Raw genomic sequence first — 22,963 nt, forward strand, 5'->3', positions numbered from 1 at the left:
TCTGACTTTTCTGACCCTGGGCTAAAAGCAGGCCTCAGTGGCACCACTGTGGCCAGCTAGGGTAGCCTCCATGGTAGGGGGTCCCCTTGCCGCAGGGAAGCTGCCCAGTAGAGCAGCCTCGGGAAGCCATGTGTGTGCCCAGATGTCTTTGAGTCTGGAGGAGCCTCTGAGTTGGCAGGAAAGGGTCCCCGCCTGGTGATGACAGGATCAGAGCTGCCAGGCAGGCCAGAAACTAAGAGGAGGTTTACTTCTGCCTCTTCTCAGGCCAAGCAACCAGTCGACCCTCAGATGCTCCCTTCCAGGGGCAGGGGCTCCTCCCATAACTGTCTCCCTTCCTGGACCTAACTCTGTGCTCCTTCCTGGCAGAGCTGAGCAGGCCCTTGGTCCCCACCGCATCCTGGCCCTCAGGGCTTAATGGAGAGGCCCTCCCCGCTGGCAGGCAGCACCGGGGAGGGCAGGGTGTGAGACTGAGGAGGAAGTCAGTTCGAACAGCCCTTCTTCCCACTTCTGTCCATTGACAGTGCCTCAATCTCCTCAAAAGATGGTACTCATGGGATGCCTATGTCCTGCCTCACCCCTACACAAACGCAGACACCTGAGTGGGCATCACGGCGGGTGGGCATCATGACAATCCCAAGGAGGGGCTGGGGCCCAAGGGTCGAGGATTAGAAGTCACTGCTGCTCCCAGGACTGCCTTCCAGACACCCCACACCAGGCCCAGGGGGCCAGACCAGCTCCAGGCCGCTCCCCATCCAGAGTCAGGGAGTGGAGCGGCCTGGAGTGTCCAGATGGCAGTGAACTCAGAACCATGCTTGAGGGGCCCATGGCAGATTTCTGGATCCCCCACTGTGACCCCACGATTGATTCTGGGGGCCGTACCCTCCTCCGCATCCCCCACGTGTGGGCACAGCACCCCTTGGAGTTGTGCAGCTGCCAGGGAGCCCTCTGGGGGTGACTCAGGGCTCTGGCCTCATCCATCCCTGAAGAACAGCCTCTGGGCCACAGAGCCCCTCCCGGGGTGGAGTAAGGCCAGGGCCAGCAGCCCAGGGACAGCCCTGTCACATGAGTTTCCAGCATGGTTGCTGGGTTCGTTATGGAGAGTAGCTGGGCCTTTGGGATCTCTCTACTGTTGGGCTAATTACTGGAATCACTGTCCTTTCATTACAGGCCCTTCCCTGGGGGCACACAGCAAACATGAAGTCCAGCTGGACTGGGGCCCTGTCTCTCCCACCCTGTGAACCCCAACACAAAACCTTGCACCCCAGTCTAGGGGTCTAAAATGTGGGCCCCGGGGGCTGCCAAGGCCTTAGTCACCAGGCAGACCCCCCACCCTTCTCAGCAGCCTGACTCCCCTAGCATGTGGGCTGGTATGACACGCGGCCTGATCCGGGCCACCTGACCATAGCAGTGGGCTGGGGGCAAACAGGAGAAGGGTTCTGAGAGACCCACGCAAAGCAGACCCTCCACTTCTGCCACAACTGGGGCTGGGGGCCTGGAACCAAGAGGTCATTTCCAGTCTCTGGCCTTGGTCAGCGGGAGGCCGCCGCCTCAAGGGTCAGAGGCATCGCCAGAGCCATCTGAGGAAAAGCATGGGTGCGGAGCATGACGCCCCCTCCGCTCCCTCCCTGGTTCGGCAAGGTGGCCCCAGTGCCTGGACAGGAGCTGCTGCCTGGCCGCCCTGGCCACCGGCTCACACACTCCAGTGCAGTCCCTGCCGAAGCTCCTTGCCCTGGTTTTTGTTCAACCTGGCCGGCGGGTGAGTTGGGCGAGGCGGGGGCAGGAATGTGTGCAGGCCCCGCGCCCGCCCGGCCGCTGCGTCACTAGCTGCCTCCCTCCCGGCCTATGGGAGCCCGGGGGACACACCTGTCGGCCGCCGGGAGTGGAGATTGGTCGGCCTGGAGCAGGCACCTGCGTGGGGAGGGGGGGAGGCCCTACATGTAAGGCGAGCCGGGGCCTCGCCGCCTCTTCCCAGCCCTACCCGGCGCCGCCTCCATTGTTCCCAGTCGCTCTCAGAACTTCCCCAAGGCCCAGCAAGCCATCTACTGCACACGCGTGGACCTCGGGTTCCTTTGTGCGGAGTTTCCACCGAAGGCGGTGGGCCTCGGGTCTGCCCAGGCGGCAGGCAGTTCTCTCGGTCGGGCCGAAGCCAGACCTGGGCGCCGGGGCCACGGACCAGGGGCTGACAGGTACTTGGGGAGACTGGCGCCAAGGCGACCCTGGTGTCCACACAGAGGCCTGGTGGGTCCCAGATACAGGGGCCCAGCTAGGCTCGGGCTGTGGGCAGAGGCGGGAGGGGCTCCTACCCTACTCCTCCAGGCCCAGAACTTGTTGGGGCAGGTTGGTGCGGGAGGTGGAGGAGCTGGAGGCAGCCACCCTGGGCTGAGAGCCTCCCTCGGGGCCCTTACCACTGACCTGGGGAGGATGGTGTGATGGTGGCGACAGCCGGTTGGCCACAGAGTCCAGTGGGGCCAGGACTTGGGGAAGGGTGGCCCTTCCTCTCCAAGGAGAAGGTGGGCCTCGGGGGTCGGGAGAGCAGGCTGGGGGGCCTGGAGCCACCCCACGGCCCAGGGCGGTCAGGGTACACAGGCCACGTCCATGGGACCAGTACTGGGTGGTGGGGGTCTTCCCTCCCAACCAGAGGGCCACGAGACCTTCAGGAAAGCCCTTTGCTGAGTCGGCCACTGAAGTGCCGGTTCTGAGGTGTCTTTTCACCCAGAGCGGGTGCCAGGGAGGCCTGAGACGCCGGCAGCTCTAAGCCATTTCTGGGTTTCTGGGCTTTGCTTCCGGGCAGGGCTCAGTTTTGCCACTGGCCACATTGGGCTGGAGCCGGTCTGGCCCGGATTCGCTGCTGTTTCCTACCCGCCCCTGTCTGAGGCGCCAGTAGAGCCAGAACCACCTCAGAGGAAGTGCAGGCCGGGTTGCCAGGGACGCATTATGGGGTCAGGTCCAAAGTCTGTCCTAAAGATTTTCTACCTAAACTCAAAGTAGCACCCTCGGCCGCACCCCCACAAACACCCTGTCCAGCAGTGAGGCCGCGGTGCCTCGGCCCCACACACTGGCCCTGAGCAAGCTGGCCTGAGAGCCTCCTTCACAGCCCAGGCATTGGCCTTCATGGGAAGGTTTGAAGTTTAGGAAATGAAACCTTGACGTGACAGAGGTTAACCATCTTCGAGACATAGTATAGAGTTTACTGTTCCTGACGAACGAAACTTCTAGGGCAGAAGCACAGGATGTTTAGTTAATCCACTGGGAGAGCTTTCGGCCCTTTTAGGCTGAGCATCTGTAAAAATAGGTCGGGTTGGTTTCGTTTTCCTTTTTTCCTAGTAACTCAGATGAAATGCTTCAAAGTTAGAGCCATTGGCAGCAGATTGAAATAGGCAAAAGAAGTGTTGTATTCATGAAAATGGATGCAGTCTGCTGTGCATTTTCAGGCACGTTGGTCATCTGCAAATACCTTACTTACAAAATCTGGTGGATTTAGGAGTAGGTAAAATAGCCCACAGAAACTGCAGGCCTCCTGAGGAGCCTGGTCTGTCCTCTGGTGTGGGGAGGGCACCCCAAAGGGCTCAGGGGGGATGGCGGCCAGGCCTCAGACGCACAGCTCCGACCATACCTGCGTGCAAATGGGCCAGCTTCGGGCCACCCCCGCCCCAGCCTCCCTGCCCAGCTGGCTGATCCGGCCGCGCAGAGGGGTTGGGTTTCTGTGCTTTGTTCTCTGCTTGGCCTCACCATTGATTAAGGCCCGTCGGGCAGGTTAACCAGCCTGCTGGTTTTTCACGCTGGGCTCGTGTTCCCCACCCCACCCTGTCCTGTGCAGGTGGGACCCGCCAGGCCCGGCAGGCTGGGTGCCCCCCAGGTGGGCTATTTGCTCTGCAAACAGGAGATGCTCTGATTCCTAGATGTCCTCAGCCGAGCCGCGTCGGAATGGTGATGGTTAACCAGACCCCGCACCCAGGGACCGCACGCTGGCTTCATTCCTACCAACAACTGGCCGAGAAAGCATCATTGGGGGCACTTGGAAACAGGGAACATTTATTTTCACTTTTCATGTCAACCGATAAGACTCACCGGCCTGCCCCAAGCAAGCCAGGCCCTCGGCCCATATGAGAGCCAGACTGAGGCGCAGGCCAGGGCGTCAGTCTTTTCTTGTGGAATTCAGGTTCTGAGTTTAGGAGGAGAGATTCTGTCCTGGGGCTCAGAAGGGAGCACTCTGCTGCCCACCAGCCCCAGGTCTCTGCCTCTTAGTGAAAATGTAACAGCCAACGTGCTGGTAGGGAGCAGACAGTGGGAGTAGCTCATCCATCCTCTTGTAGGTGGGCCGGCCAGGGCCTGTGGGGTCTCCCAGGCCCTCATTGGCCCCCTAGCGCGGTTGACCATGAGTAGCTGAGTGCACTGGAGGTCAGACAAGGGAGGCACCTGGCCCAAGTGATGGCTGCAAGGAGGGATCCTGGGCCCAGTCCCAGCCCCCATGGCCTGACCACTGGGAGTGGAGCCAAAATTTAACTCAGCTCTGAAGGTGAAGTCTAAATGACTTCACTTAGCTCAGAAAAAAGTGAACTGACTTTACAGGTCTGAAGGATGGACAATGAAAGGCAAGGTCTGGACCAGAAGGTTGAAGGCCTAGATCCCAGCCAAGGGCACCACTCTCTGAGCCTGGACACAGTCACCTGGAGGGTCCAGGCACCTGTGAAACCCCATCCCTGTGTGTGTCCCCCAAAGGTAAAAGAAAGGCAAAGTGTTGGTCGCTCAGTTGTGTCCAGCTCTTTGTGACCCCATGGACTGTAGCCCACCAGGCTCCTCTGTCCATAGGATTCTCCAGGCAAGAATACTGGAGTGAGTAGCCATTCCCTTCTCCAGGGGATCTTCCTGACCCAGGGATCAAACTGGGTCTCCTGCATTGCAGGCGGATTCTTTACCGTCTGAGCCACCAGGAAAGCCCGATGTCCCCCAAGACCAGGCCTAAGTCTGGTCAGGCCCTCTGAGAAATGTCAGCCCTTCTGGAGCATGAAGCCAGAGAACCAGGTGAACCCAGCTGAGGCCAGGGACTAGGTGGACACAGTCTTTGTTGTGGTCAGCCCAGGGGGGGGGATCAGCACAGGGCTCACACCCTCTCCCTGCAAACTCTATGGGTAGAAGGTGCCAGAAAACTTCAGAAGCTGTTCTGGTCAGCTCTCCAGGCCGGTATGCTGCCTGTGTGGTGACAGGAGCGAGGACAGGACCCTTCAGAGCCTCAGAGCAGTGTTCTGGGGGTCTCTCAGCTCTCTTCAGGGGCCCCACATGCAGACTCTGAGCAGGGTGGGACCCCAGAGCTGCCCACTTCCTCACCCCCCACCCTGAAGAGACATCCTGGGGTGCCTTCAAGATTGGCTCAGTCCCCGCATGTACCTGGGGGTTGTTGCCCTGTATTTTGTGTTTGGGGGCTGATGTTCCACGTGCTCTGGGCACACAAGCCACAGTGACTGCCAGGCAGTTTGGACAGGCTGCCCCTCCTGCACCCCTCCTGCAGGCCCAGCACCATCTCACCCTGGACCTCAGAGCCAGCAGCGGCCAGAACCCCAGGGCTATGCCACAGTAGGGCGCTGGTGACAGGCTGCTCAGTGAGTGGAGGGACCCCAGGCCCTGGGAACATCTGCTCGGCTCGGTGATGGGGCCAGAGGAGGGCCAGGTCTTGGGAGCCACCCTCCATCCTGGCCCCAACCCTCATCTTAGCTCTTGACAAAGGCAGGGGGAGGGGCATGGGAGATTGTGTTTGGGAGCCTCAGACACACGCTCACCCAGGACCCCCATGGGCTGGGACCACCCAGAAAGAGGGTCTTGCCCTGCTCCTGCCCCCTGAACTCCCACCGCCTGTGGGCAGGACACCCTGACCCCCTAAGTTGCCCACCCCATGCCCAGAGCTGGTGGTCCCACCTGGCCAGCCAGAGCTGACTGGGCAGGGAGATCACCCTGTGGTCCTGGCCCCTGGGCGCTTCCAGGCACTGCAGGCCCGCCTCCCCTGAGTGGGGTCCCCACAGAGGGGATTACCTGGTGCTCTGGTCCCAGGGTATACACTTGCTCCAGCCCCGGCCATCCTGGCCCCTCCCCACCACAGTGCATTAAGAAACCCTCATTGTACCTCAGGCTGCTGGGTGTCCTTTCATCGAGTCTTCTCTTGATCCCAGCTGGGCGGCCCCAAGACCCAATCCGGGGTGGCCATCGCCATCTTACTGGGCAGCATTGGATGGTGTCTGGTCTCTAATACTGCCTGGTAATGATGACGCTGGGGCCCTGCTCGCAGCAATGGGGCCGCCCTCCCGCAACTTGGCCCGCCCTATTCTCTCTGCCCAAGGCCCCACACTGCCACAGCCCCTGACACCCACAGTCAGCTGGCCCACGCAGTCCTGCCCCAGTGGCTTCCAGATGCAGCTCCAAGGCAGAAAGTTGACCTGGGGCAGGGCCCTCCCCCAGGTCCAGACATGTCTGCGCCCCTTCTTGGCCCCCAGAATCAAAGGCTTCCTGCAGCCGCACCAGGCCCGCCCCCAGTGATCAGCAGTAGGACAGGCGGGTGTCTGGGCCCTGCCCATGGCGCCCAAGCAGGTGCTGCTGCCACCACACCTGACAGGTGTGGGTGGGACAGAGGGCAACAAAGGCTTTGGAGGGTGAAGGCCCAGCTGAGCCCAGCTGGGTGGGCCACCTTGCAGACCAACAACATCTCCAGCCTTGGCCCCAGGTCCTCGCCCCCACGCCTGGCTCTGGGAAAGTGAGGGGCAGCAGGCAGGCCTCCCTGCCTCCATTGGGCCCTGCCTGCAGGGAGTGCAGCACCCACATCCGTCCCACATCCTCGGGCCGAGGCGCACCGGGGCCTCTGTGGACATCTTACCGGACAGTGCTGGATTTCTCGGCTCAACTCTAACACTGTCTGGTAACGATGTTCAAAGGTGACCCACCACCCGCCGGGAAGTGGCCCGAGGACACGTGGTCCTGAGCTCCTGGACCCCAGAGCTGGGCCGAGGCCTGGTCAATGGGGGGCAGGCAAACAGCCTGTCTCAACTCTGCAGGCCGGCCCAACCAGGGAGACTGCTGCCAAGTCCAGGTGCAGGGCCGGTTCTGCCACATTGGGGCCCTCGGGGCTCCCCAAGAAACCCAGGACACCTGGACCTGGGAAGGGCCACCGGCCCGCAGGGGGCCCTGGGGAGTCCTGGCCTCTCGCACGCTCATAGGCTGTGACTGAGCCTAGGTTCTCCTCACAGAGCGGCCAGTAGGCACGTCAACGGCCACACAGGGAAATGGCCTTCTGGCTGGTGCAGAGCTGGTAGCCCTCGCCTTCCCTTCCTGGCCTGGCCCATCTACCACACAGAGTCAGATGTTCACTACGGGTGTCCAGGGCCCCCAACACATCGCCACTGTCCAGGCCCTGCCCTCAGAGGTCCCAGGCAGCTGGGGCTGCGGGCAGTGACCTCTTGCTCCACAAAGGAGGCCACACTCCCTCAGGCGACTGGGGCCGCAGGGAGCACAGGGTGCATCCAGGCACCCAGTGCAGTGGACATTCCGTGCTGCTCTCCCCCCATCCCCCGCAGCCTCGTAGGCGAGACTGGGAACATTGTCCCAAATCGCTGAAGCCAGGATGGCCCTTTATTTTATCGTTCTGATCTGAAGCCAGGACACCCGCCCCAGACCCACTCAGCACAGGCACGGTGGCGGCCCTTCTGCCCTGGACCCCAGTGGCTCTTGCGGGGTGGGGAGGGCCTGCCCGGCCCTGCTGTTACTCATTAACTGGCTGAGAGCCATTCAGGAAGCCGCAGGGTGCCACAGACACCTTGACCGGGGATCCAGAGCAGGGAAGCCAGACTGCTCCCCAGCTGTTCTCTCAAACACGTGTGCCTGTAGGGCCGCTCTGAAGACAGGTCTTCAGGAAAGCTCTCCTCGGGGTGATCCTGGGCTGGGCCACCGGGCCTCCTGGGGCAACTCCACAGACTAGGAGGCTCCAGGGGTCCTGCCATCCAGCTGAACCCTCCTGCTTTCTCAAGGTGACGCAGGGCCGGTGGTGGGCGAAGCCCAGCCCTCCCAGAAGGGCCACCAGACGAGACTGCCTGCACCAAAGCCGGCCGATGGGTGTCTTACCAGACACGGTTAGATCTGGTCCTTCTGTCTAATACTGTCTGGTAATGCCGTCCATCCCCGGCCTCATCACCGCCACAGGAGGGCCCTCACCGATGCTGGGTGGAGGGGGGCCGGGGTCCGTGGGTCCTAGCAGTGCTACACTCCCGCCCAGGCCCAGGTCACACCTGACGCCCTAGCCCTGGGACCCCCAGAGGGCTTTCTGTCGCAGACACAATGAACTGTTGGTGTAATAAAGCATGGGGGCTCCTGTTCAGCTCAGGGGCACCGGCGATAGGCTCGTGCTGTTGGCACTGCCACTGGGCCATGAGAGACCTGGGCTGCAGCAGCCACACCCCCGGAGCCCCCCAGGAGCCTCTCCAGGGAGGCACCCTAATCGCTATGCCAGGAGTGGTGGGGGATGAGCATTTCAGGATAGAAGCAACCCCAGCTCCCTGTGCCCCCAGAGACACCCCAGGCCACCCTCTCCCCCACCCCAGGTGGCACCAGGACCCTGAGGGTGCTGGCCTTCCTCCCCTGGGTCCCCATAGACCTGACTTGGCTCTTGGGTGGTCGGGGGCCTCTCCAGGTACCAGGCCATCACGCCCCACACCCAGGTACCGCTGGAAGGCCTGGCGGTCCTGCCCCCTCCCCTCTGCTCCACATCCAGACATCGTCTGTCTTCAGTGGATGCCAGTCCCACTCACAGCCTCATGGCTGTGACCGCAGAACCTCTTCCTTCCCTGAGAATTCTAAGCAGGCCCTAGGGTCCCATTCCATGGCTGATGCCTCTGATCCAGGCTCTGCGGCCAGAGTTAGGGTAGAAGGGCCCCTCTCTCTGTCCCTTCCTCCCTCCTCAGCGCTCACTCTTTCCTGAGTGCCCTCGGAAAGCCAGTGCAGCTCCAGACACACTGGGGATGGGGGGAGGAGTGTCCCTGAGAAGGGGCCACAGAGAGCTAGAAGGCTCTGGGCAGGACATGTGGTCTGCAGGGCTGCCGGTGCTGCAGCAGCCGGAGCAGTAGAGGGGCTGCAGAGGTGGGGTGGGGGGCAGAAGTGGGGGTGCAGCAGAGGCAGGGGGATGGGTGGAGGGGATGCAGGGGTGGGGGTGGGGGGTCAGGGGTGGGGATGCAGCAGGGGTCGGGTGGGTGAGGGTGCTCAGGAAGGCCTCTCTGAGCAGAGGGGGCCAGAGGCTACATGGGGGCCACTAAGGAGGACTTCCAGCCCCGGCAAAGGTGCCAGTTCCCCGTGGGAGGCCATGAAGACCCTCAACTACCGCTGCAGGAGGGGCACTGGGCCTTTTCCCAGAGAGGGGTTGACTGTCCCCTACTGCCCTCAGGGTACTCAGCCCTCAGGGTACTCAGGCCTGAGGAGAGGGGAGAGGCGTCTGCCCTGCAAGGCTAGCCAGTTCATGCTGGGCTGCCTTGCTCCGGGCTGTAGATGTGACCAATAGCCTTTTGTGGGAAAGGCTGCCTCCAGGCTGGCTCCCTCACCAGCTTCAGGTTATAAAGCAGTTTTTGAGTCTGAGCACTCAGTGGTACCACATGGGCAGGGGGCTGCCTCCTGAGAACCCATGGGGAGCCACAAGAGAACGGGGAGATGGGCTGGCCCAGCTCCTAGGAGTCTGGGTCTCTAGAAGTGAAGGGACGGGGGCATGGACTCCTGGGGAGGACAGACTTCCAAAAGTCTTTGCTCGGGCCAGTGGGAAGACTGAGTGGCCTGCAGGTGACCAGGGGCCCCCCTGCACACTCAAGGGTGCTTGTCCCCTGCAGGCCCAGGCAGGGGCCCACCGCCTTGAGGTCAGGATGCCCCTCAGACAATAGCTTGGCTCGGGGAGCTCTCTCCCCTCCCACAGACTAACCCTCGGGCAAAGGGATTTCAGACCACAGTGCAGCAGAACTGAGCCCTGCAGGCCACCAGCACCTGGCACAGGCAGCACACAGCTGAGGGTGCATCAACCTCTCAGAAGAGTCAGAAGGAAGGGCTTCGGGGGTACATTAATTTCCTGAGGTGGCCACAGCAAACTACACAAACTTGGTAGCTTAAAACAACAAAAGTGACTTCTCTCACGGTCCTAGAAGCCAGAAGTCAGAAGTCCAGGTATGAGCAGGGTCTCCTGCGTCTTCTGGCCTCTAGGGCTCCAGGTGTACCTCCACAGGGCTTGTGGCCCTCCGGCCACTGTCCCACCTTCTGCTGGCTTCTCCCCTCTGTGTCTCCTGCTCTCTGCCTCCCTCTCACGAGGACACCGGTCGCTGGATTTAGAGCCCATCAGATAATCACATCTGCCAAGACCATTTCTCCAAGTGAGGTCACATCCCCAGGTTCTGGGCCTTAGGACATGGATACACACTGCAGGGGGCCACTGTCCACCCTACAGGAAGCAAGCGAAGGCATCCTAAGGGGAGACACCCTGCTGACCCATGCAAGGTTCTGGAGGGTGGAGGAAGGGGCCGTGCAGGGCAGCCAGAGGCCCTCCCAATGTCCCTGGACTCCCAGACCTGGCTGTCAGCCCCATCTACCCTTGGGGAGGCATGGGTCTGCAGAGCTCCACTTTCCGTTTTGTTAAGTGAGGGCTCCACATGCTGAGGCTGTGGTGAGAGGAGGTGAAGGGTAGCAACTGAAGCACAGTGGATCAGGCCTGCGGTCTGGGCATGGACTTAGGGATCTTGAGAAGGCTCAGGAATGACCCTGGAGGATGGAGGATCCAGGTGGGAGCTGTGCATGTAACACCCCTCTTCCAACCTTAGTCATTCCTTGCCCCCGCCCCCAGGCCAGCCTCCAGCCCCTCCCCATCCATCTGCTCCCCTCTGGGCCACTGGGTCATGGTTGCTGGGAGACAGTTGCCTGGTCACCACTGTTGCTTCCCGGGCAGAGAGCTCACACCACCTTATGGGGCAGGTAAGAGGGACAGGCAGGCCACAGCAGGGTCCTGGCTGGGCATGAAGGCTGGAGCCAGCTGTGCTGTGGTCCTTACCTGGCCCCCCAGCCCCCAGGAGCCTTGTGGGTCCTCTAAGACTCTGTCCAGGAGTATAAGGGAGCGGAGGGAGAGGAGGGGAGGAGGGGCCTGGCTGGGCAGAGCCCACTTTGAAGAGGGCCCAAGCACCCAGGGCCATAGGGTGAGGAGCAGAGACGCCCAGGCCAGGCTAAGCAGGGTAGGCCTCCCGGAGGTGGCAGCCCCTTAGGACCAGCTGCTTTGCTCAAGACCAGGTCTGTCTCCCTGGACTGAACCCCAAAAAGATGGCCTCCTAAAATCCAGGGGGACCCACATCCCCCCAAGACAGCTTAACCCTAGCCAGAAAGCGCCACCCGGATGAGCAAAGTCAGTACTCAGCGCCCGTGTGGCCAAGCGTATATCTGAGGATGGGCCCAGTTGGACATGGTGTCATCTCGTTTCTTGGACATCTCCTTCAGCTTCACCAAGGTCTTCCACTCGTCACACCAGGGCGCCGTTTCCTGCCGGTCTTTTTACCTGACCAGGTAAACGGCTTCTTTAAAAGTTCATTATAAAGTTGGGTTTCCACTGACGGTCCCTGCTCTGCTGCAACCCTCTCGGGAGCCCTGATGCCATCCTGCCTGTGGGGCCACGGTTGCCCAAGCTGCATCCGCCAGTGATTACATTCCTTGAACATTTTCCAGCAAAAGCTTTCTATTTAGAATGAGTCTGTCAGAGAGATCCTGAGAAAGGAGATTGTGGACATCCCCCAGTGGTCCAGTGGTTAAGGTTTCACCTATCAATGCAAGAGTTGTGGGTTTGATCCTTGGTCCGGGAACTAAGATCTCACATGCTGTGGGGTGAGGTCAAAAAAAAAAAAGCAATTGTTCAACAAAGGCTCTGGGAGCTGGAGCTGTGACCCCCCCCACCCCGACCCCGCCCACAACCCCACCAGCCATGTCCTGCAGGCCAGGGACATCACAGTCATCACACGTGTGCATGTCCAGGGTAGGGGTTCTTCTTAATCTTTGTTCATTTGAATGACAAGAAACTGTAATTCATGGCCTGTTTAATTCTTTGCAGAAGTAATAAAATATACAGGGTGAAGACAGGCCAGAGGCCCAGGCTTACAAGGCTTGTTCTGAAACCCACACCCTCACGCCCAATTCCGGGCTCCTGTTTCTGGCAGCGCCCCCTGCTGTGTCCAGATGACAGGCAGAAGTTAGCCAGTGCTGGGCCGGGAGCTCCCTCCACACCCCCATGCTCATATGATAACCCCCAACAATGCCCCTGGGGGTGGCCACTGCTGGCAGCAGCCTGGCCTTCCCATCCTCACTGTTGTCAGGCCGGCCCTCCTGGAATACGGGTGACGAGGCAAGTGTCTGCACATGTCACGTGTAGGAACCGTCTTCACAGCAACCCCTTCGACTCTCTCTCAGGTGGGGAAACTGAGGCACAGAGCAACAGCCCAGAGAGCCCCAGCATCCTGTCCCCAGACCTCCGGCCACACTGGGCTGGCCGCAGAGCGTTACCTCCTGATCTGAGACTTCTCAAGGCTTTTTCCTTGTGTTCTTCTTCCCAACCCATTCCCCTGCCTTGAACTTACCACAAGGCTATACTGCGTTTTTAATTCCTACGAGCTGGTCCACCTTGTCTGTCCCCGTGTGCTAACCGTCCAGCCCTCTTCTCGGGTGAGGATGGCAGTTCTACCCTGGCATGTCTCCAGGGCCACACCCCTGTGCCTTCTGCCCGCCCTCGCCACCCAGCCACCCTCTCCTCTCCTCTCTGAGCCTGATTGTGCAGCTGCTATCTCTATGTGTCGACCTGCTCACACCTAGGGGGGCCTCTGCCAGGTGTCCGGGAGTGCTGGGGGGTAGCACTGCCTGTCTTCCTCTCGGGAGCCTCCATCCCCAGAAGGTTTGGGTCTCAGGCAACGTGGAGACATGAATGCACCCCCCCCGTCCTCAGCAGGCACCACTCCCCACCCCAGTCATGCTGGGTGGGGCCAGCCCCACTAAGGAGACCTCTCATTCTGGGAGGGGCAGGGCTGGGGAGGGGGCTCAAGGTCATCCACACGGCTTGGCCCACTCTTGGCAGAAGGCTGAGACCCTCCCTGCACCCAGCCACCGCCCAGCCCCCATCACTGGGTTGACAGCTGTCTCCAGTTTACCCTCTTCTGTCCTAAATGGGGACAAAGGTCTTGGTCAGCATCTCTAGGGTGACCGGTTGGTTTGTTTGCAAAGCGACTGTCCTCTTTGGAGGAGCCTCTCTGTGCCTGCCCACACTCCAGGCTGCTGGCCTTTCCACTGCTTGTGGCTCTTCAGTTTCAGAAAACCCTACCCTCCTGAGCAGCCCCCAAACTGGGAAGGACCTGTCAAGGAACAGCTAAAATTCCCTAAAATGTTCCCAACTCAGCCACTCAAGAAAGGTGCCCCAGGGAGGCATCGTTCTAGGGGCAGGGCCCACAGTCCCATTGACCCTGGGAGAGGCCCTCTGAAGGCCGTTCCCCTCCAACCCCACAGGCCTGACAGCAGCCCTCCTTACAGCCGGCCCCACGGCCGAGTACAGAGACACCGACCACCGACAAACCGTCCCTGCAGAGGAGGACTCGCCCCGGACAGACAGGATGCAGAGATGGCCCTGCCCCCAAGGGGCACCCGGCCCCAAAGTCACCACAGAGACCAGAACCAGACCAGAGTCCAGCACTCCAGGCAGCACCCCTCCCCGCACAGGGCGGGCCCGACTGGGTGCCCAGTTCAAGGGCTAGGACCACAGGTTGCCCGCAGGGCCCGCAGAGGAGTGGGGGCCATGTCTTCCCAGAGGTACCCCTGCCCAGGTACCCCAGTGTCTGTGGCCCGCAGCCACACCCACTTTCTCCACCGCCGAGGACTACCCCCTCGGACCCAAGTCGGCACAAAGAGAGGCAAGCGGTCAAGGATGGCAGGGATCCGGCGGGGCCACGCCCGGGCACCAGGTGAATGCAGCCAGGACCTTCCTGGGGACAGGCACCCCACCCCCAAGAAGGCCTTCTCACAGGGGACCACACAGCTCTGTCCTGGGAGAGTGGCTGGGAGGAGGTCAAGTGCAGGGTATGAGATCCAGGCTGGCCCAAGTAGGGCAGAGGCCAGCAGAGTCAGGGTCTGAACAGGCATAAACAGGGGTCTACCCTGACTGACATGGGTCACCCATGACATCATGATGGACATTGTGACCCCCACCCTCCTGGCCATGTCCCTGCCTCACGTGTGCCCCCAGCTCCAGCCTCAACCTCAGCTCTGCCCCCTGCCCTGTTGGTAAGGAGGGACACTGCCCACTCCAGAGCTGGCCCTTGATGATGGTGACTCTCCCCTCTTTCCTGGAAGGCCCTCTGGGCCTGAGATGGGCAGAGATGGGCCGAGATGGCTGGGGGACTGCCCAAGGACTCCGGCCAGATTCTGAGTGAACACCCTCCCCTCCATTTGAACCTACCTTGTTCACAGGCTGGGCCCATGAGAGACCCATGGGGAGCCACGGACAGGAGGGGCTCCTGCATCAACTAAGCCAGCTGGACCAAGATGCAGGTGGGCTCGGGCAGGGCCCATCACGGGGCAGGAAAGCTGCCGGGTGGGCCAGAGGCTCTGACTTCCCACCTGCCCACAGAGCTGGACGACTCTGAAGCCATCAGGCCCCAGGCCACCCTCCTAGAGAAGCACTTTCTGGAGGGGGAGAAGCAGCCACCCAGCACAGGGCAAGGCCCCTTCTTCTACATTGGAGGGACCAACGGGGCCTCCATGTGAGTGGGACCTCAATCCGGGCCCTGCCCCACCGCCGCCAGGCCCTACCCAGCTGTGCTCCCCAGCTCCGCGGCCCCCAGGTCAGCACTGCCCTTCCCCTACAGAATCAGCTCCTACTGCAAGAGCAAGGGCTGGCGGCGCATCCAGGATAACCGGCGGGAAGACTACAAGCTCAAGTGGTGTGAGGTCAAGTGCAGAGACACCTACTGCAACTTCCGGGAAGGTAGGGGTGGGGCCGGGCTCAGCGGGCGGCCCTCAAACACAGGGTGCCACCGTGTGCTGCCCGGGCTCTGTTTTGCCAGGCAAGCAGCTGCTGTACCAGCTCCCCAACAACAAGCTCCTCACCACCAAGATTGGGCTGCTCAGCGCCCTGAGGGAGCACTCGAGAGTTCTGAGCAAGACCAGCAAACCAGCCCACTGCGCACAGACCAAGTGAGCCAGCCTGCCCCCCACCCCTGGTACCCACTCACCCAGCTGCACACCCCCACCCGATGGGTCAGTCCCTGGTCCTAACCACCCTCCACTTAGTCCATCCGCCCACCTGCTTTCCCACTGACCCAGCTAATCTGTCTCCCCCCACAACACCTGCCACCATCCCACCCCCCTGCCACGGCCTCAGCAGTCCTCACACGCCCGCCACAGAGCTACCCGCTGGCCTCCTGTACTGTCTCCACTGCCCACCACACCCCTGCTGTCCACCCCACAGCCATTCCTGCCCCTTGGCCTGCCCACGCCATGTGCCCACATCGTCACTCACCTGTCCACTCCACACCCACTCACTGCCCAGCCATTAACACGTCTGCCCACTCATCCAAACAACCAGCCACCATCTGGTCATCCACAAGGCCATCTTTACATCCTCGTGTCCAGCTGTCCACCTCCACCATTTCTGTCAGCAGCCCTGGACCATTGCCCTGTAGGCATCTGTCTATCCATCACACCACACACCACCAGGCTACCGTCAAGCCTCTACCCATGCCCCACCTCTCGACATCCCCCATCCATTCTCCACACACCGAGCAGCCACTCAAGCCAGGTCCTGTGTCCCCCTGGGGTGCAGATCTGGAAAGGACATGATACCCGCCCTGGAACAGCTCCTGTGGATCAGCTCAGGACACTTGGGGCCAGAGAGGTAGACGTACTCAGCCACTATGCCCTAAACTGAAGGTCAGCCTGGAGGTCCATGAAAGGGCTGAAAGGCACCCCAGGCCAGGGTATCCATGCCAACCACTCACTGCAAGCTGGTCAGTGTCCTTGCCTAGAGACCCAGCTCTGAACTGACCACTCCTGAAGACCTAAGAGCTGGGAGGTGGGAGGGGTCAGAGGCAGGTGAGGTGGCCTGCAGAGAAGCCAGGTGTGCCTGAGTTGGCTAGGGAACAGAAGGTGCAAAGGTTCTGCAGAGGGAAGAGGTGGGGTGGCAGATATGTGTTAGAGGACGCCAGAGGCTGCAGGGTGCCTGGAGCCCAGCCCCACTGAAAACTCTCCCTCCAACTGCCATCCCCCCACCCAGATCAGGCCCCTGGAATGGTCAGCCAAGCTGGGGGGAGGGGACAACCCTCCCAGTGACTTCCCCACCCCCTGCTTCCCCAGGGTCCTGAAAATGGAAGACTTTTTCCCAGAGACCTACCGTCTGGACATCAGGGACGAGAGAGAGGCTTTCTTCACCCTCTTTGATGGTGAGAAGTCACTGGACTCCAGGCCCACTCTGGGGAGACCAGTGCAGGACTGGACCAAGATGGGAGTGTGATTAGGGCAGGGCCAAGGTTCTGGTGAGATTGAGGGAGGGGCATGGTCAGGGAGGGGAAGGGTGGAGCCAGCCTGGGTGAGGACAAGGCTGGTACTAAGGTGATGCTAGGGAGGTGTCATGGCTGGACCTTAGTGGAGGTTAAGGAGGTTAAGGTTAAGCCCTGGCAGGCTCCAGGCCATGGCTAGGAGTGTGGGCAGGGCTATGACTGGGAGAGCAGTCAGGGCTGGGAGGGGTGGGGCAGGGCAGAATCTAGCCCGCAGGCTCAGATGGCTCTCTCTGCAGAAACCGAAATGTGGATCTGCAAGCCCACAGCCTCCAACCAGGGCAAAGGCATCTTTCTGCTCCGGAACCAGGAGGAAGTCACCACCCTCCAGGCCAAGACCCAAAGCATCGAGGACGACCCCATCTACCGCAAGATGCCATTCCGGGCACCCCAGGCGCGGGTCGTGCAGAGGTTTTGCTCATGGGCCCCACGAGGGGCGTTGAATGGGTGGGGCTGACCCAAGCCCGCTGGTGCCTCTGAGGGTCCGTGGGGGTCGCAGGGCCCAAAGAGGAGTTCTTCATAGTGGAAGGTTCAGTGCCCCAAGCTGGGCCTCTGTGTAGCTAGGAAGGGGTGGGGTTTCTCCTGCTGTCAGGGCTGGAAGGAGATGTCCTGCACACACCACCCCCCACAACACACACCACAGGCTCCTGGACAGTGTGGGGGAGGGGGCACTCAGTTAGCTGTGCCCTGACCTGGGTCCTGCACACTGACCTGCAGGCAGCCCAGCCTCTCCCCCAGCCTCTCCCCCATTCCCCCTCAGCCAGCTGCAGCCTTCAGGCCCTCGTGCAGAGCTAACCCCCCCTCCCGGGCTCCCTCTGCTTCTGGGTGAGGTCCAGACCCTCAGCCTCAAACCAGAGGCACAGTCCAGCCTCAGAAAGTTCCCTTTGGACTTCCCTCTCCACCTGTGGGACCTCATTCCTGCCACAACTGCTGTCAGTCACCGTAAGCAGCTGCTCCCAGCCTCTGGGTCTCCAGACCTCAGTGCTCTCCACTGGGATATCCCTCCTTGTCTCTCCAAAGGCACCCGCCCTTTAAGGCCCAAGGTCATCCCTGCCTCCTCCTTCAGACAATCTTCCCTGACCATGGGGGCCAACCAGCTTCTGCCTCTCCAACTCCTAACAAGAGCTGTGCCCTGGGGTACCCCAGTCATACACCGGCAGGCTGAGCTCTAGGGGCCAGGCCCTCCTCCCCAGTTCCCTGACCTGTTCAGGCTCAGAAATGTCCCCTGATGAGGGGACATTACACTCAACTGGAGTAGTGGACCCAGAGCTCACAGCTGAGGCAGGTGGCAGGGGTGCTGGGGAACTAAGAGGTCCAGGTAGGGGCCCAGGCCAGGCTGACCACACCTCCCCAGGTACATCAAGAACCCCCTGCTGCTGGATGGGAAGAAGTTTGATGTGCGCTCCTACCTGCTCATCGCCTGTGCCATGCCCTACATGGTCTTCTTTGGCCACGGCTATGCTCGCCTCACCCTCGGCCTTTATGATCCCCATTCCAGTGACCTCAGTGGCCATTTAACCAACCAGGTAAATGCGCTGCACAGATGCAGCCTTGGACAAAATCGCTGTTCAAGAATGCAGACAAGAACCCAGCTGTAGACACGGCCCAGGCCTGGAGCTGGCTCTGCCTGCAGTCAGCAATGCCTCTCACCTTCAGCCACAGCAGACACCCTGTGAAAGGACTGAGAGCCATGAGCCACCCCCCACCCCAGTTTGTCTCCCTCTGGGTGTGGATCAGGCACCTCTGGGTGTGGATCAGGCACCACAGGGGTGGGAGCAGAGGATGAGGGTCTTGGTGAGGACCTCAGTGCAGAGATGCTAAGGGAAGCGGTCTCCAAGGAAGGATATCAATGGGATGCGTCTGGGCAGCGGCCCCCCAGAGGGATCTGGGGGGGCTTCTCAAGGGTAGGAGTTGCTGGGGGAGGGTCTCAGGTGGCAGGGCCAGCCCAGGGCATCTAGGAGAAGCAGGCCCCCCTGGGGGTGTGGCAACATCAGGGTGATGCTCTCCACTGGGGCCTCCGTGGGGGACGGGTCTCCAGTTGCTGCACTTCCCCCCAGTTCATGCAGAAGAAGAGTCCCCTCTACGTGCTGCTCAAGGAGGACACGGTGTGGAGCATGGAGCACCTCAACCGTTACATCAACGACAAGTTCCACAAGACCAAGGGCCTCCCGCGAGACTGGGTCTTCACCACCTTCACGGTTTGTGTGTGCCCTGCCCACTTGGCGAGGGGAGGGGATGGGGGTCAGGACCGGGGTGGGGGGTGCTGGGCCACAGGCAGGTCCCTGGGCGGGGCTGCCTCTGGGTGTGCCCCCAGCAGTTGGCTCTAAGAGTCCTCTCCTCTCCCTTTCTCAAACGGATCATTCATGCAAAACAAAGGTCACCCTGTGAAAGTGCACAGTTCAGTGATTCTCAGTGGATTCATAGAGTTGAACAATGATCACCACCCTCTGATTCCAGAACACTGTCAACACTGCCCTCCCCAGCCCCTGGCAACCACTAGTCCATTCTCCATCCCCATGAATCTCCCTGTTCAGGACATGTCACATCAATGCAATCACACAACATGTGGGTTTTCCTGGCTTCTTTCACTGAGCATAACATTTTCAAGATTCATTTCATTCCTTTTTATGACTGAATAATATTTCATTGTGTAAATGGACCATGATTTGTTTGGATAAACGTTCATCAGTTGATAGACATTTGGGTTGTTTTTACTTTTTGCCAGTCATGAGTAATGCTGCTATGAGTATTCACATACACGAACAGGTATTTCAGTTCTCTTGGATACAGGTCTAGGAAGGGAACTGCATGGTTGCATGGTCCCTCTTATGTTGACCTTTTTGAGAACTGCCAACATTTTCCACAGTGGCTGCAATCACTCCCATTCCCACCAGGAATGTCTGATGGTTCCAGTTTCTCTGTATCCTTGCCCATACTTACTATCTTTCTGTTTAATGGTTGTCCAGTGGGTATAAAAGAGTATTATCTCATTACAGGGTTGACTTGCATTTTTCTAATGATAATGATATTGAGCATCTTTTCATGTACTTAGCCATATCTGTATCTTCTTTAGAAAAATTTCTGTTACCTCCGTTGTCCACTCTTTGTTAGGCTGTGCATGCATGCTTGCCTAGTCACTTCAGTCATATCTAACTCTTTGCGGCCCCGTGGACTGAGCCCGCCAGGGTCTTCTGTCCATGGTATTCTCCAGGCAAGAATACTGGAGTGGGTTGCTGTGTCCTCCTCCAAGGGATCTTCCTGACTGAGGGATCAAACCCATATCTTTTGCATCTTCTGCATTGGCAGGCGGATTCTTTACCACTAGCACCACCTGGGGAGACCCTGTTAGGCTATAGAGCTCTTTATTTATTGATTGCTATACCCTTATCAGATTGTGATTTGCAAATATTTTCTCCTGTGAGTTCTCTTTTCACTTTCTTGATAATGTCCTTTTTTATTTGTTTCACAACTTGCGGGATCTTAGTTCCCAAACCAAGGGTTGAACCAATGCCCTCTGCAACGGAAGTACAGAATCCTAACCACCAGACCACCAGGGGATTCCTGATAACGTCCTTTTTTGCACAAAAGTTTTAAATTTTTATGACGTGCAATTTATCTGTTTTTCTTTGGTTATTCATGCTTTGATGTCATATTTAAGAATCCACTGCCAAATCCAAGTTGTAAAGATACATCTGCAGTTTCTTCTAAAAGTCCTATGTTTTAACTCTGAGTTAATTATTGTGTATGGTGTGAGGTAAGTGTCCCGCTTCAGTCTCTTGTGTGTAGCTACGCCATTGTCCCAGGACCATCTGTCAGACTGTTCTTGGCAAATTTTTGAAAATCAATTGACCAGATATATATGTGTTTATTTCCAGACTCTTAATTCTATTTTATTGATGTGTGTGTCTGTCTTTAAGCTAGCACCACACTGTTTGAGTTGCTGTAGCTTCATTCTCTTTCTCTTTTTTTTTGTGGGGGGGGGCGGGTGCTGTGCTATGAGGCACACGGGAATCCTACTTCCCTGACAAAGGATCAAATCCACGCCCCCAGCATTGGAAACTTGGGAGTCTTAACCGCTGGACCTCCAGAGAAGTCCCTCATGTGTTAAATGAATCACTCTTGCATTTCTGGGATAGATCTCACTCAGACATAGCATATTGTCCTTTAAATATGCTGCTGAATTGGGTTTCTGAGTACTTCGTTTAATATTTGTGTGTACCCTCATAAGCAATGTTGGCCCACAGCATTATTGTCTATTTGGTTTTGAACATGTTCCCTTCTATTCTATATTTGTAGTTTGTGAAATGTGCCATGTTAGTTGCTCAGTTGTGTCTGACTCTTTGCAATCCCATGGACTGTAGCCCACCAAGATCCTCTGTCCATGGAATTCTCCAGGCAAGAATACCGGAGTTAGTAGCCATTCTCTTCTCCAGGAGATATTCCTGACCCAGGGATCAAACCCAGGTCTCTTGCTTTACAGGCAGATTCTTTACCATCTGAGCCACCAGGGAGCCCTTAAATATTTGGAAGAATTCACCAGTCAAGCCACTTTACTGTGGCCTTTTTTTGTGGGAAGGATTATTTTTATTATTATTACTAACTCAACCTTTATTTGTTAGAGGTAACTAAGATTATCTATTTCTTCTTGGGTCAAGTTTATCAGTTTGTCTTTCTAGGAATTTTTCCATTTCTTCTAAGTTACCTAATTTCTTTGGAATATAGGTTGCTCGTGGTATTTTATGAACAATTATAATCCTTTTCATAAAGTCTTTCTTTAAAAAAAAAATTTTTTTTACTCTTTTGGCCACACCACCTGGCATATTGTATCTTAGTTCCCTGACGTTGAAAGTGAAAGTGTTAGTCACTCACTCATGTCCAACTCTTCGCAACCCCATGGACTGAAGCCCACCAGGCTCCTCTGTCCATGGAATTTTCCAGGCAAGAATACTGGATTGGGTTGCCATTTCCTTCTCCAGGGGATCTTTCTGAGCCAGGGATCGAACCTGGGTCTCCTGCATTGTGGGCAGACTACCGTCTGAGCCACCAGGGCCAGGTATCAAACCCATGCCCCCCTGCACTGGCAGCATAGAGTCTTAACCACTGGACCACCAGGAAAGCCCCAAGGTCTTTCTTTCTGGATTTTAGTAATTTAAATCTTCTTTCCTCTCTTTCTTGGTCAGTTTAGCTAAGGGTTTGTCAGTTTTGTTGATTTTTTCAAAGAGCCAGCTTTTGGTTTCATTGATTTTCTCTATTGCTTTCTATTCTCTAATTCCACTTATATTCACTCTAATTTTTATTATTTCCTTATTCTACTTGCTTTGGGTTTAGTTTTCTCTCTCTTTTTTTCCTTAGGGTTGAAGATTGGCTTATTGATTTGATTTGAGATCTTTCTTCCTGTTTAATATAGGCATTTACAGTCATAATTTCCCTTTGAGCACTGCTTTTATTGCATCCCATAAGATTTCGTGCATTCTGCTTTCATTTGTTGCTTAAGAGTGTGTTATCTTCCATACATTTGTGAATTTTCTAATTTTCTTTCTCCTATTGATTTCTAATTTCATTCCATTGTGGTCAGAAAACATACTTTGCATGACTTCAACCCTTTAAAAAGTATTAAAACTTGTTTCATGTTTTATTTCCAGACTCTTAACTCTATTTTATTGATGTGTGTGTCTGTCTTTAAGCCAGCACCACACTGTTTGAGTTGCTGTAGCTTCATTCTCTTTCTCTTTTTTTTTGTGGGGGGGGGGGCGGGTGCTGTGCTATGAGGCACACGGGAATCTTACTTCCCTGACAAAGGATCAAATCCACGCCCCCAGCATTGGAAACTTGGGAGTCTTAACCGCTGGACCTCCAGAGAAGTCCCTCATGTGTTAAATGAATCACTCTTGCATTTCTGGGATAGATCTCACTCAGACATAGCATATTGTCCTTTAAATATGCTGCTGAATTGGGTTTCTGAGTACTTCGTTTAATATTTGTGTGTACCCTCATAAGCAATGTTGGCCCACAGCATTATTGTCTATTTGGTTTTGAACATGTTCCCTTCTATTCTATATTTGTAGTTTGTGAAATGTGCCATGTTAGTTGCTCAGTTGTGTCTGACTCTTTGCAATCCCATGGACTGTAGCCCACCAAGATCCTCTGTCCATGGAATTCTCCAGGCAAGAATACCGGAGTTAGTAGCCATTCTCTTCTCCAGGAGATATTCCTGACCCAGGGATCAAACCCAGGTCTCTTGCTTTACAGGCAGATTCTTTACCATCTGAGCCACCAGGGAGCCCTTAAATATTTGGAAGAATTCACCAGTCAAGCCACTTTACTGTGGCCTTTTTTTGTGGGAAGGATTATTTTTATTATTATTACTAACTCAACCTTTATTTGTTAGAGGTAAC

General features: G+C 57.6%; 1 protein-coding gene across 1 annotated transcript in view; it reads left to right on the plus strand.

Moving 5' to 3' along the window:
* Positions 1-1,979: 1,979 nt before the first annotated feature.
* The window catches only part of TTLL10 (tubulin tyrosine ligase like 10), a 30,154-nt gene continuing 9,170 nt past the window's right edge, over positions 1,980-22,963 (plus strand). The window contains 12 exon segments of the mRNA XM_043486132.1: positions 1,980-2,186; positions 13,528-13,982; positions 14,234-14,271; positions 14,274-14,320; positions 14,483-14,591; positions 14,593-14,777; positions 14,883-15,001; positions 15,081-15,210; positions 16,369-16,454; positions 16,808-16,979; positions 17,923-18,094; positions 18,626-18,766. Coding sequence (XP_043342067.1) covers positions 13,640-13,982; positions 14,234-14,271; positions 14,274-14,320; positions 14,483-14,591; positions 14,593-14,777; positions 14,883-15,001; positions 15,081-15,210; positions 16,369-16,454; positions 16,808-16,979; positions 17,923-18,094; positions 18,626-18,766 — 1,542 coding nt within the window. The 5' untranslated portion in view covers positions 1,980-2,186; positions 13,528-13,639.

This window comes from Cervus canadensis, chromosome 13 (genome assembly GCF_019320065.1).
Source record: "Cervus canadensis isolate Bull #8, Minnesota chromosome 13, ASM1932006v1, whole genome shotgun sequence".
Taxonomy (NCBI): Eukaryota; Metazoa; Chordata; class Mammalia; order Artiodactyla; family Cervidae; genus Cervus; species Cervus canadensis.